We start from the raw sequence: 14,484 nt of genomic DNA, 5'->3' as shown, positions 1-14,484 counted from the left end.
CATAAAACTTCCAGCAATGATCAGATTGCAGAAAGAACTTCAAGTTAAAATCAACAGAAATGTTAACAAGCTTAACATTTTTGGAAGCGTAAACCAAGCAAATGCTGACCTTTAGATAAATATTAGACAAGCATCTGTAAAAGTCTTCCAAATTCTGTGTTGCTACCAAATAAAATACATATTCTACACTGGCACTTGCTAGTCTCATCTGGTCAGCCAACATCAGCAAATATTTCTCTCTACTTGCAAACTGCATTTGACAATAACTTTAGAAAGCTAAATATCTTTTATTAAGACTGTGTCTACTGTACTTCTATTGATAAACCTATTTTAAAACTTGCATGGCATAACCTACAGAAATGACTTAACACCTAAGCCATGTATTACAGGAGCATAGCGTACTTTTATCACAATATAGTCAAACAATTCATTCAACTGCACACAAATCAGTACTAGCAGTTTGAGAGATTCACTGCTTTTCTTCTTCCTCTAACGTGCCTAGGAAAAGCACCTCCAAAGACTATGACTTTGTTAAACAAGAAATCTGAGTCAGAGTTTCAGTAAAAAACAGCAAGAACAATACAATTAGTGTTCCTTCTATAAACTCCCTTGCACTGCATTCAAAGTCATTTTGTAGGAGAAATTTTTTGCAGTAACCATCAGGAGACAAATCCTTAAGCTGACAAAGCAAAGAAAACTGTTACAGTGCATTTGTGATTAGTGATTAGCTCTGATATCACGTGGCCTTGTAAGCTTTTCTACTCTATTTACAAGATGTCATTAACAAGTTATGAGAATTACTCTGAATATCTACCTAAGACACTCCCTTAAAAATACGCTATGTTTCTGAAATATACTGAAGCCAATTAAATTATATCTATATGAGCATCTTTCAGGAGCTCCCCCACTGCTCTCACTCCATGAGTGGCAACACTATGAAAACGCAATTTTAATCATTAAAATACATTTTCATTACTAAGTCTGGAACAAAATACAGGTTTTGGAAAAGTAATGATCAAAAACAAAGACCTAAGCTTTTGTAAAACCCACTTTTCCTGTCAATGAGAAATACTTATGACAGCAATAACAAGTAAAAACCACTGATGAAAGCTCTCCAAACTAAGCTACACTAAAAATCATAACAGTAAATTTTAAGTTACGTTCTAGGGAGTAGGATGTAAACAGTAATCAATAAAAATACAAGAAAAGAACTAAAACTTTTTAACCTTTTTTAAATTAGCTTTATCCTAAGTGCTCAATACTAAAATAAATCTTGAGTCAAGCATTTTTAATTCAATAGTTTTCAAGTGAATTGATCTAACAGCATACTTAAATTTGCCATGAAAGAATCAAGACATGGTACCTAGTAATACTGGCCAATTTAATACCTTGATCTTTGTGTTTCTATAATTTTGACAAGTCCATTTATTGACCTGAAATACAACGGAAAAATGAGGAGTTAGACACAAATGCAAGTGTAACGTCTTGACTGAACAACTTAGGCAATGGAAAGCAGCTTGAGAAATAGCACAACAGTAATCCCAGCTCTCTTCTTAACTTGTCGAACAATCCAACAGACAACCCAACAAGTTTCAGTTTTGTGACTTTTTCATATTCTAGGTAAAGGCAGGGGAAATTCACAAGCTCTGACAACAAAATACTAGCATTGAGAACAGAGTCTGCCTAAACAAGATTCTTCCCCGATACCCACTGGAGGGTCTAAGCCTTTTAACTTTAATTATTTAGAATTCAAATCTCTAATACAGTTGCAATGTATTTCCCAATTTTAATATTTCATTTGAATTGTCATGGTATGGAGACAGAAAAATGCGACACGCTTTTGATTACTGCTTTGATTCTGGCCATTGGCTATTTATACCCAAGCCATAATTATTTGGTACCTCTTCCATATTGCTCTGTATTTGCTAATGAACTCACATTTATTAGCAATTTTTTTTCCTGATGGTTACTTCAGCAAAACATGAACTGTTCCCCCTCCTCAAAAAAGAAAACTAAGACTTAAAGTCCTGCACTTAGTAGATAATATCAAATCTTACTTACATATGCAAAGAGTTAGGATTGTGGAAGCATATTAATGTATCGGAATGCCTTTAGAAAGGGGAAGTCTCTTTTTCCCTGTTAAGCTAATGATTTGTGCCAGAATAATCATATCTGATTTCTGTACTAAGTAATGAAGGAAGCATGAAGGAAGTAACTATACTTCAAATAAAAAATAACTTTTCAGACAGTACGGCATTACAGTTATGCCAAAAGTTCCATACCTGACAGATGTTCTGATTTTATTCAGTTCTTCCCCTGAAACCAAATCTGTTTTATTGATGATTATAAGATCAGCTAACGCAACTTGCCTATGCATTACGGGGAGAAAAAAAAAAAAGGCAATTTGAACAAACATTACTTTTCCTGCAAGGCAGCAATACAGTATTTCCCACAGCACCAGAAAAATTAACATAAGCATTGTCAGTACAGAAAGACAAGCATCGATCAAAGTAGAATATCACAGAGTATGACTACAATACCATTGGCTTCTCTTTGGGGTACTGTACTGTGACACAAGTGTGGAGTCTTCCAAGCCATCTGTTATTCTTTTTTTAAGAGGTCATCTACTTCAAAGTACTTGGTGATTTACGAACCCCACAAGCCCCTGTTTCTTTTGCATACATGCTTTGTGTATGCAAAGTGACATTTGACGTATCTTTGCTTTATGAAGACTTCTATTGTTACAATTATCATTTATCATTGTAGCTCCACATCTAGCCAAAAAATACTTCTCTGTCTTCATTTTTACTTTGCGTTTCTCACAGATCCTTGCACATAATTCATTGTCTTCCAACACATGTGGTTTCTCCTTCATTTATATAAAAACCCATCCCTCTTTAAAAATGCAATGTAAGAGTCAGATCTTGGTAAAAAGACCAAAAGGAGCCGGATGTTATTCGTGTATTTTCCGCCTCACAACACCAATCTACTTTATTTTAAAAGCAAAGAAGAAAGGCTTTATAAAAGAAATTCATTCTAACAGACATGGCATTTCTAATGACCTTCATACACTGTAGTAGCTAAAAGTTAATGATATATAAAAACAGTTTTTATACCTAGAAGCTTCATTGATGAGGCCTTCCAGCTTTTCCTCTGTCAAATGCTAGATAAAAATTAAAACAATTGGATTAAGCATATTCTAGTGACGTTCAAACTCATTTGCAGTTTAAGGAAGGCAAAACAGTTGAGATATGTTTTTCAACAAGAAATTAAGAAAAATGGCATCTAGAATTTTTCTGTACAAGGATGGTGAAAAAATAAGTTTATTCATTCACTGTTACAGAAACTTTTATTATTTCTTTGACAAAAACTCTTCCCTTTTAATGAATTTTGACTAGAGTGCTAAAGAGGTGGAAAATTGTATTTTAATTTTCATTTTAAATTATTTTTCACATTTACTATGAAGTTAAAAGAGTCACCATGGCATATTTAACTGTGGAATAACTGTGTGGAATACACATTATTAAAAAAAAAAAATCAAAGTACAGTAGTTTGTCTAATGAGTGCAATGTTGACTGCTAAAGCTGGATTAGGCTCAGAGTACAGAGTTTCATATACATAAACACATACTCCTTTTCTCTGAAAGATTTGCCAAACTGCACTTTTTCTGCAACAATTCATAACTCTTGTTCTAGGTCTGCATGAATAGACAGTTACTCCTTGGTAAACTCGTCTGTCATCAGTTTTTGCTGCCTATTCAAGCACTAACTGGGCAGAAGAGACAATGAGCGTTAATAAAAGAGGCAGCATCTGATCCTACTGCATGAGTTTAGTATCTCGCCACCTGCATCTCTGTGCCCCACTTGTATGCCAAGGCTAACAGCCTTGCAAAGAATTACGTATAGAGAAAAAAAGCCCACATCAAACAGAAGCACAAAATACAGCAATTTAACTTTAAAGCATACCTTTCATCAACATTTTTGACTGAATATACCGAAACAGCTAAGCTACAGCTACAAATTACTTTCTGCCTACTCTGCTGGGGGGCACCGCAATCTCCAGGGAGAAGCATCACAGACACCTGTTGGCAAGAGCATTTTAAACTGATGCTGTAACATTCATCACAGTTCATCTCTTGTACCTTACACCTGTGGGAAGATCACACAATCCTGTGCATTCATTTATCAGCTCTAAATGAACAGCAATACTATTATAAAACTAATTTTGTCTTAAAGATGCAGCAATACCAAATGAAGGTGGAATTAACTGCCATGGGAAACCTATTAAAAAACAGGAAACTTTTTCTCAAGGGGAATGGTCAGACATCTAACATTATTTAACTTTAGGAAAAAAAAAAACATAAAGAATACTGCATAATGCCAGTGTATATTTTCTTGGCTTTTTCGCCAAAACTATTTTCCGATTGTGCACAATCTAAACAGGGAACAACAACAGGATAACTGGAGAGGAACCTCTCTCCTGACCTATTTTTGTAACTATGCTTATTGAGTCTATTGAATTAAAAGCTGTCAGATTTGTCGCACTGAAAAGAACAATGCCAGTGGCCTGCATGTCAAGTTCTGAAAGCAGAGAACCATCATTTCAAGTTGGCCAGTTTTTTGCCCTTGACTACAAAATGAGTATTTTAGATTGCTGGGTAACAATCCCATTACTGTGATAGCCCATGATATCAATTACCACTTTAGTTTCAATTTGGCTGGCTAGCCACAGGGTACTATTTGTCAGCTTTTCTTCTGATGGGTTGCATCTTTAAAGCATTACATCCTTAAACAGCTGCCTATTATCAATATCATTACTTGTATTGCCCTCAGAATTCTTTGAATCACCAGCAGCTGCTGAGGTTAAGCCTTCCATCCAGAGGAACTGGACAAGTTTGCCAACTCCTTTTTACAAAGTGAAAGTTATTTATCTGTGTATAACTGAGAAAATCTGAAGTTCCTATTATTGTGAGTGGACATCAGCATTGTGAAGGCTTACTGATTAAACAGGGTAAGAATTTTTATTGGGCTGCAAAGAGAGTAACAAATAGAAAAGCCAAATGTTTCAAAACATTTTTATTGCTGCTGGCATTTTACTCGCAAGTTTAAAAAATTAATCAATTAAAATATTTAACAACAAGAATTTAGTTCTGTCCTGTGCAACAAAACTGATTCAAGCCAAGAAATCAGCACTGCATAAGGAGAAAGATAAACAACATTTTTGCAAGTAAAAAACACACCTGAATTCGTATGAGGGCACTTAGCTGAAAAGGGGGGGTTATTTAAGACATCTGTTGCAGTGGCTTCTTGTGAGAGTTGAGCTGGTTCCTGCTGACAAAGGCAAGTCCCGCTCTACACACCCCTTCGCACTGTTCTTCCGCTAACTCCTTTGCAAAAGTCCATGCAAAACACGCCCAAACTGGTTTGCTAGGACCTTGGAAACGTGCAGTGCAGATACAACAGGAATTGATGAGCGGGCAGGACTGCCCCCTTTTGGCAGTAGTTAGCTATCAGACCAGTTCAACCAAAAACAGAAAGGCAAACATTTTGGGCAAAATAAAATCTTAAAAGAGGCAGCTCTCCCTTATTTTTTATCATTATTTTTCAGCTTTATCAGTTTATTTTCATAAATTGTAAAAATAAAAAATATGGAGATATTCAAAACACTTACAAAGCACGATGGGATGCTTATATAATGGGGAATCTTTTCTTATGATCACATCTTCTCTTACTATGACTGCAACTTCACTGCACAATCAGTGTACTCACTACACCAACTGTTAAACTGCAAATAATTATTTTTAAAACTATGTATTGAAGAAACATCTGAATTATTTGAATTAATCACCATATCCACTCTTACTCAACATCACTGTTCTACACATCTGTTCCTCTATCGCACCTTATACATTTCTCTAAATATCTGGTCCTTTTGTCTACTTCCATGTAATAAAGTCCTCTTTTAATGTGAAAGAATACCACGTCCCCTGGCTCACTCATCTCCCTGCTCACTACAGTCCCATGGCCCTAGCTATTCTCCTCTGATTTACAGCCCTAACTCACTGGTTGCCACTCTAGTATCTGAGGTCTTTACTCCTTCCAAATAAAACCTGGAGCAGTGATAGGAGTCTGTAGGACAAATGTCTCCAACTGCTTTTACAGTAATCCAAATGCCTGTTGGGAATACAACCAAGATACGTCAGTGAAGCAACAGATCTAGAAGGAATCGAATATCTAGCAACCTGACAATTCTTAGTGGACACGATTTTGCATTGGTAAGAACCTGGGAACTCCTGCATGTCATTAAAAATAGAGCATTAAGGACAAAAAAAAAAAAAGAATTCTTACAGTGAACCACAGCAACTGCAATACATCCTCATTCATTTTAAGAAATTAAAAATAATTCTTAAATTTAATTCATTAGAATGAACATTATTGCAAGAGCTGTTCTGGTGTTTCAGAGTTTTAAAATACATCAGGATTCCAGTATATTACCTGCAATCCATACTTTGCATCAACAACAGATATAATACCTAAAAGAAAACACATAGAAAAGGAGTAGAAATGTATTCAGAGCTGCTAACAAATTGTTAACAACTTATTTACTTCTTGCGCAACTACTAAAGTGACAGTGTCATCACATTCACAACTGCTTATAAAATTTTCTATGCTTCCAATGGGTCTGAATATTACTTCATATCTGCAGTAGAATAAAGACCGCCAAACCAGGTAAGAGAAATTCTTACAAGACGCATGCCTGCCTTTCTTCTTCCAGGCAGCAGCAATTTGGCAGGAGATATGTTTTTACAGGTTATTGAACCAAATGAAGGGGGCTGATTCATGCACATGGTCTGTCGGACTGCACGTGACCAGGAATCTGCAGTTCTCTCACAGAAAATTAGGATGCTGTTCCCTATCCAACTGTTTTCTTGGCTAGATGGCTGTTTCATACCCTGCCAAAGATTTAATCAGATTTTTTTTAAAACAAAACTAAAAAGTAAATTATTTTCTACATTTAAAAATCCCAAAGACTAAGCCTCATCGTTTGGTATGCTCTTTAATTATATTAGCGGTGCTTTATACTACAACAAGCGCACATATTTTTAAGGGAACACACCAAACGAGCTGCTATTTGTTAGAGGGAACAAGAGTACAAAAGACAAAGAAGAGGCAAGAGGGAAGATAGGGGAGACCAAAGGCTGACAAACAGCAAAAAGTTCAGACAAGGGACAGCGGTTTAGGAAACACTATATTGAAAAAAGCTGTAACATTACTCAAAAATAATGTTTTTTAACATTTACTAGCGAGTTTTTTCCCCTTATACCACAACAATCAAGATCTCTCTTCCATCTCGAAACAAGGACGAGCTCATGAAATGAAGCAAAACATACACAACTTTTTGTTGGATGTAGCAAACTTAAAAAAATCAGCTCATTAATTAGACAAGCAAGCACCAGAACAAGCAAGTGGATCTCTGTGGCCAAACGTTGGCATAGAAAGAGGAAGTAAAATAATCTCTTTCAAACATTTTCTGAAGCCTCATCTTAAATGATTTGAATACGTCACACTAAATGAAGAAAAGGAATGTGAATAGGTTGGGAAAAAAAACACATGTCTTACCATCCAGATATATGTCACTTCCTAGCTCAGAATCCACCCAGAACATGGAGGCTACAGCTCCTAAGAAGTGCAATATATTCAGTGGCAAAATGGACATTTTCTATCAAATTATCAATAGTAAGATATTTATAGAAAAGCTATTTGTAGTGCTATATTTTAAGCTATTTCTCTTCTGAATTCTTGGAGGAAAAAATAATCAAGCATCATGAATGTCCAATACTCAACCACACATTTGATCTAACAACAGCTACTGAAGCATTTTACCTGTGTGTACGTGAACAGTTATGATTAAGAAAAGCTTTAAAAATCTCACAATTCCAGATGCAAATAAGTTGTCTAAATTAGTTTATCTCAGTGATATCAACTACCTGTAATTTCTATTCTTCTCACACAGCTCTTTCAATTCTAAAGAGATTTATGCACTTCTCATCCTTCAATTGCATACTCCTTTTCTCTCCTTCACTGTTCGTACAAACTTTCCGTGATTCTACCTTGTTACACACCTAACAGGCTCTTTTCCCTGCTTACCCTAACCCGTAATCTAAACTAAATCCTATGCTCGGTTTCCTCTCGTTTGTCCGTTTTTCCATGATCTCGTAAGCCCAGAATTTCAACCATCATTTTCTAGGTCATGGCCCACAAGATCAGGAAAGGAGATAAAACAGTTACAGAAACAGGGAACTGGGATACTTGGGAGAAAACAGCTCCCTGCTAGGGACCTTTTCTTTACTGGCTTCTCTATAATACTCTATGCAGTTTCTTACATCAAGATTCAGAGGATGAAGAAAGTCAAAAGTAACTGGCTAGTTACTCTCAGTAAGTAAGTATCTAAGTTATCTTAGCAAGTACTCTTAGTATCAGAAAGAACGTTTTCCTTAATTACTTCAGAAGCCTGGATACGAGAGCTTCTAGTTTTAGATAACTTTAAAATAGATCCAGTTAATCTCATACAAATCTTTAGTGTAGGTTCAGCTTGTGAATACTAGCAAAACAAACCCACTAGCAAAACTAATCAGATATAAATCGCTAAGCAAAATATTATGATCAGTTCCACTTATTGGTGCAGTTTCTTCTTATACATAACAATTTTAAACATTCACAGCATAGGGGAAAATAGACACAATTGGACACAATTTCCACTACGGTTTCACAATATTAACTTTTTTTCCAACAAAAAATCTATTTTTTTTAAATTAACATTATTTCTTATGCAATAGAATACTGCAGTGGCTGTTTTTCAAAGATGATATGGATACAAAGGAGTATCACAAATATTTTGTTCAGTCAGTGTGAACATACTTTTTCTGACATCTTAAACATTTACCAGAGAAATAAACATATTATATTGTTTAAATTAAAATATACATCATACTTTAAGATATAAATAGTAATTCCTTTGCAAACTTAGACTCAGGGAATCAGATTCTCTTTTCTTACAGTAATTTTCTATGATTATAAGACGAACTCACAATGATACAGAGATGAACCACCGGCAGCAGACATTGATTGAATCAGGAATTACTTCAGAAAACTTAACCCATACAAGTCCATGAAACCAGACAGGCCACATACAAGATTGCTGAGAGGGCCGGCCAATGTCCTTGCAATGCTATTTTCTATTATCTTTGAAATGTCATGGCGATTAGGGGAGGTCTCCAGTGACTGGAGAAAGAAAATACTGCACCTAGCTTCAGAAAAGGCCAAGACAACAATCTAGGAAATCTAAAAGGCCAACCAGCCTCACTTTGCTCCCTGAGAATATCATTAAGTGAATTCGCTTGACATACAGGTGAAAAAGACAGTGATCAGGAACAGTCAGAACAGATTTAGCAAGGGTAAATCATGCCTGGCTTTCTGTGAAAAAATGACTGGTAGATAAGGGGAGAGCAGTTGATGTCATTTACCTCAACTCTAGGAAGGCTTTCAAAACTGTCTTCCACAATATTCTTGTACTCAAGTTGGGACACTGCAGTCTGAATGGTAGGTCAGGACAATTAGATGGGCAGGTAGTAGATAACCGGGCTCTGAGGGTCATGGTTCATGGATTGTACCCTAACCAAAGTCTGGTAAAAAGTAGGGTACCACAGGGGTCTATCTTGGAATCTGTCCCATTCAACACCTCTATTAAGGATCCAGAGGAGGGAAGGGAGGGAGGGAACTTGCATCGAATTTGTAGATGACACCAAATCGGGGTGGGGTGGGGGTTGGGAATCAGTTGATATGCTGGAGGGCAGGACTGCCATTCAGAGGGACCTGGACAGGTAGGAGGTACTGGCTGACAGGGATCTGGTGAAATTCAGTGAGGATAAATGTTGAGTCCTGATTCTTGGAAGGCAGAGCCTCTAACAACAACACAGGCTACAGACAGACTGGCTGGGGCAGCAGCTTTGCCAGGAAGGCCCTGACGGGCAAAGAGCTGAGCATGAGCCTGCTGCGCACCCTGGGAAGCAATGAGGGCCAACAGCACACTCAGCTGTGTAAACAGGAGCACAGCTCTGAAAGTGAAGGGAGGGGTTACTCCCTCTACTGAGAACTCATTAGACCAACTCTAGATAATGCATCCCCCGATACAGGAAATTTGTCAGCAAACTGCGGCAAGTTCAGCAGAGAGCCACCAAGAAGGTTGGGAGCTGGAGCACAAGCCCTACAAAGACAGGCAAGAGGAACGGGACTTGCTCAGGCTGGAGAAGTGACAAGCTTTGCAGGGACCTAACAGCAGACCCCAGGACCACAAGAAGACTATTGAGAAGTTGAAGTCAGGCTTTTCATAGTGGTGTGTAGCGGGAGGATGCGAGACAATGGTAGTTAAGTTGAAGTGAGAGGCACAGACCGTTAACGGAGGAAAACGTTTTTTCATTATGAAAAGGCAGACAGCAGAACAGGTTGCCTGGACAGGTTGTGTCATGTCCATCGTTGGAGGTTTTCATAATCTGACTGGGATAGAGCCCTGAGCAACCCAGTCTATCTCACAGCTGACTGTGCTTTGGGCAGGAACACTGGACTAGAGAACGGCCAAGGTCCCTTCCAACCTGAACCATTCTACGATTATAGTATTTTAACATGCTAGGCCTCATTAGTTGCTGCATTTCTATCCAAAAGAGGAAGCTTCTGGAGCGATGAAACATGTAGTACTCTTTGTACAGTCACTCATACTTCTGCAGAATGTAAAATGGAACATACTAAACTGACAGGCATTCAGATTAATCTCGAGGAAAGGAATCCACAAATATTTAGACAATTGGGACCGCAGTCTAGCAGGGACTTGGAAATCCACGAATGAGTGAGAGTATACAGGGAGAGATACATGAATAGAGATCCTTTGTTCTCTTGCACAAACACACTCACATTTCATTTAAGTAAGACAGTTCTGCAATGATAGTTGTTGCAGAAGTTTGCCAGAAATAATGCTTTGCACTGGCACGTAGGAGACATCATGGAAACAAAAACTGACTACGGAAATGTAAGAAACTGCTACCTGTGTAATAGGTATGTTCTTTTTGAGGAAAAATTGTGAGTATGCTATCCATTTCTATTAAAAAGACCGTAAAATGGATCCTAGCAACTGTAGGATAAGTGTGCTACACTCTCATTAAAAACAAGAAAACCAAAATCTTACTTTATTTTTAAAGGAATTGATTTAATATGTACTGCTGCCACAACACGAAGCAGAGGAGAAGCTGAGAGCAGAGACGGTGTTTTATTTTTCAAAATTTCACATTCTTATTTGCCGACAGGGCTGTCTAAAGAAATCAAGCACATAGGAAAAGCAATAACTGAACGAATTCTAATGTCTAAAGTTGTCCACCTGAAATGGCAGGATGCAGTCCTCCAGGCACCACTCTGTATCAGCACCAAAATACCTGTCAGGTGTTTTCAGTGCTTACTCATGCAAGATATAGCAAGGGCCACAAGATCTAATGGTTTTCTGATATCTATTGATTCTTCCCAAAAAAGCTTAATAGTTTTCCAATTTGACTGAAATAGGATTTGTGTGTAACAGAGGCTAAATCAATGTCCTTTCTTTCAAAGAAAATTACTATACCATGACAACTATTTAGCTGTGAGCTGGAAAGTGTCAATCTCAGCTGAATTACCAGTAAGAATTTCCTTCACTTTCTTCGTTAACAACAGATTTTTAACTGATACAGAAAAGACTGATTTAGATAGCTATTACTAATATGAACCTGCACTTATACCCCTTTCCATAATAAATATCACTAAATGAAAAAAACTGAAGATCTACTATTGGTCTATATACACCAGAGCAATGGATTCATATTTTAGCAGCATATTTTATGCCTTCACAAAATGTAAGGTTTAGGAGAACCAACATAACAGCACAGCTGATGCTACAAATTTATTGTTTGAAAGCAGCAACTTAAAACAAAAGAACCTGTTCAAAGCCACCAGTTTTAAAGTGCATTTCTCTTCTCCATGCCTAATTGTTTTCTCAGAAAGACTTCTCAGTAAGGCTTACCAGTTACTTTTTTGATAGAAATATATTTTAACTGGATTTCTGTTAAGCTTTAGGGTCATCTCTGCTCTAGAAAAAAGTCTTAAAAAAAAAAAAAAAAAAGAGCACCAATTTCCTTAACTAATTCTGTTTCAGTCTACACAGCTGTCAAAGCACACACCTGACAACTCACCACTTTATAATGCATTGCATACGGAAGCGAACAGATTGGTGAACAAATAAGTCGTTCATAAAAACAGGATAATTATCATGGTTATGCAAAACATGCATAATGCAGACTACCTGGATCCGCCAGACCAGTTGTTTCTAACAATATGTAGTCAAATTTTCCTCTCTTTTGCATCAGATTCTCAATAGCCTTCACACCATTGTCCCTGTAAGAAGAAGAAGAAAAAAAACTGAGAACACAGAAGAGAAGCTAAAACACTTATGAATGTGTATTTTCTGATGTACAAGACTGGAAGCGCAATCAAAGCAAAGACCTGAATCAGGACTCTCAACCTACATTAAAAACTCAGTCATTAAGCTGCTACTCTACCATTAGGAACGCTGTAGTTTTTCTTTTTCACTGCTGTCTGAAAATAATATTTGTCTACTCCCCAGACACATAATTAACCTGTAAAGCTGGGCTGTGTGATTAAGTGAATTTTTGATTTGGCAGCTGAGATGAGAAAAAAGGGGAGGGGGAGGTGAGAAAATAGGACTGAACCATGTTTTTGTATTCTTCCTCCTCCTCCCCCCACCACCAGCAAAATAACATTTGTCATTTACTTAAATCTCAGCAGATGAAGTCAGCCTGAAACAAAAGTTGACTTCATTTTACTTAAGAAACCAATGTTTAAAGCATAGCAGTAATGGCAGAATTTGTTACATCCCAGTAGAGCACAGCGCAATAAGGTCTTTGGTCTCCCACTCACTGTCCCAACAGAAAGGGCATGGGACCACGTCTCCCAAGTTTTCAGAACAAACAGACCATCACCTTCCTTAAAAACTTACCACAACAACTCAGAATCCAAACTAAGAAAACAAGAAAACAACATAACACAGATACATTGTAACATGGCCTTCAGTTCACAATTTGGAATATCATGTTTCACTAGTCTCTTTATCAGAGGCTCCCTCTCTGCCCTTTCTGAGGTATAAAGTAGTCAAGCATTAACCAAAATAGAATAAGAAACACAGAATAAATATTTAGCCCAGCAATTAGGTCACTTGAGTCCTAGTTCCAACTTTCCTGAATGCTTAACTCTATGAATAAAAGGGAATAATATTCATAGAAATGGGAGTACTCTTTACCCTAAATATCCAGTTGGTGTTTAGATTGATATTTAGATCATTTTTCTGGAAGGCCTTAAGTCCAAATCCAGTAAGGCAGCAAAAAGAAATGAATTTCAATCTCACAAATTCCAATTCTTGTTTTACCTGACAAAAGAAGCCACAGTCAACACTGACGTCAATGACTCAAGCCCTGGACGCCCTCTCCTTTTGTCAATTCCCCCTAAACCTGTTGTGAGACAGGTTTACAACCTGTCTTTACATAATACTCCTTCCTTACTTGACTGAACAGCACAGGCAACCATTTCTGAGCTCCAGCCATTCTTCATAGAGTTCTCCTCCTTGACTGATTGCCAGGGATTTCTCCAAAGCACTTCCTGGAAATATAAAGAGTACTGTAATTTTAATCTACAAACGTGTGTGAGAACGCTTGAAAAGGAGCTATGAAAGATTCAAGCAGGTATAAGTTTCTGTCCTTGAATTACATTGTATTTTCTGAGAACACGTTTCTGAAACAGTCTTCAGAAATTAGTATTTTTCATCTTATGGCAAATTTAAAAGCCAAGTTCGTTCTACAAAGAACAAAACCCAAAGTAATGAAAAGTCAGCATAACTGATCCAAACTTTGCTAAAAGAAAGGGAAGTCAGCTTCTATGTCCGTATCAAATAAAGGCTCTGTGTACGCAGTTTATTTCAAGCTCCATGACCACAGAAGTACTGTACTTTATCTTTGCGAAGTTCCAAGTCAAAACACAGTGCAAATTGGAAATGACGCTGACCACAGTCCTGATACGAAATCATAGTCCTGAGAGCTAAAAATCCTCAGTAGGAAAGGAAAGAGGACAAAGCACCACAGATATGGATGCATCTCCCCCATTTTCTTTGTCTAAGATAATTTGTGCTCTATTAGTAAAAGAGAGGGGAGAAAAAAAAATCTAATCTACCAGGATTTTAGTTTCCATTTGCCTGAAACTAAGTAGGCCACATGCAAGTACAGCACTTCATGTAGCACATACCAATTTACTTGACTCTTAGAGACTGAGTTTATGTGCAAGACGGAACAGATTAATGCATACTGTTATCTTCTGAACACCAGCAGCAGACGTTTTGCCTTTC

At 37.2% G+C, this 14,484-nt stretch overlaps 1 protein-coding gene across 3 annotated transcripts in view; it reads right to left on the bottom strand.

Moving 5' to 3' along the window:
• ZNG1A (Zn regulated GTPase metalloprotein activator 1A) overlaps positions 1-14,484 on the bottom strand; it is a 32,369-nt gene that overhangs the window by 16,236 nt on the left and 1,649 nt on the right. For all 3 annotated transcript variants that reach the window (XR_011137715.1, XR_011137714.1, XM_068927195.1), the window contains exons 3-9: positions 13,649-13,745; positions 12,376-12,467; positions 7,620-7,679; positions 6,495-6,532; positions 3,117-3,163; positions 2,283-2,369; positions 1,389-1,433 (exon numbers count right to left, since the gene is read on the bottom strand). Coding sequence is in view for 1 of the 3 variants with exons in the window: in XM_068927195.1 (XP_068783296.1) it covers positions 1,389-1,433; positions 2,283-2,369; positions 3,117-3,163; positions 6,495-6,532; positions 7,620-7,679; positions 12,376-12,467; positions 13,649-13,745 (466 nt within the window). In the remaining 2 variants the exon portion in view is untranslated. The remainder of the gene's footprint in view (positions 1-1,388; positions 1,434-2,282; positions 2,370-3,116; positions 3,164-6,494; positions 6,533-7,619; positions 7,680-12,375; positions 12,468-13,648; positions 13,746-14,484) is intronic.

This window comes from Struthio camelus, chromosome Z, assembly GCF_040807025.1.
Source record: "Struthio camelus isolate bStrCam1 chromosome Z, bStrCam1.hap1, whole genome shotgun sequence".
Classification (NCBI taxonomy): Eukaryota; Metazoa; Chordata; class Aves; order Struthioniformes; family Struthionidae; genus Struthio; species Struthio camelus.
This window is presented reverse-complemented; position numbering and strand designations above follow the sequence as displayed.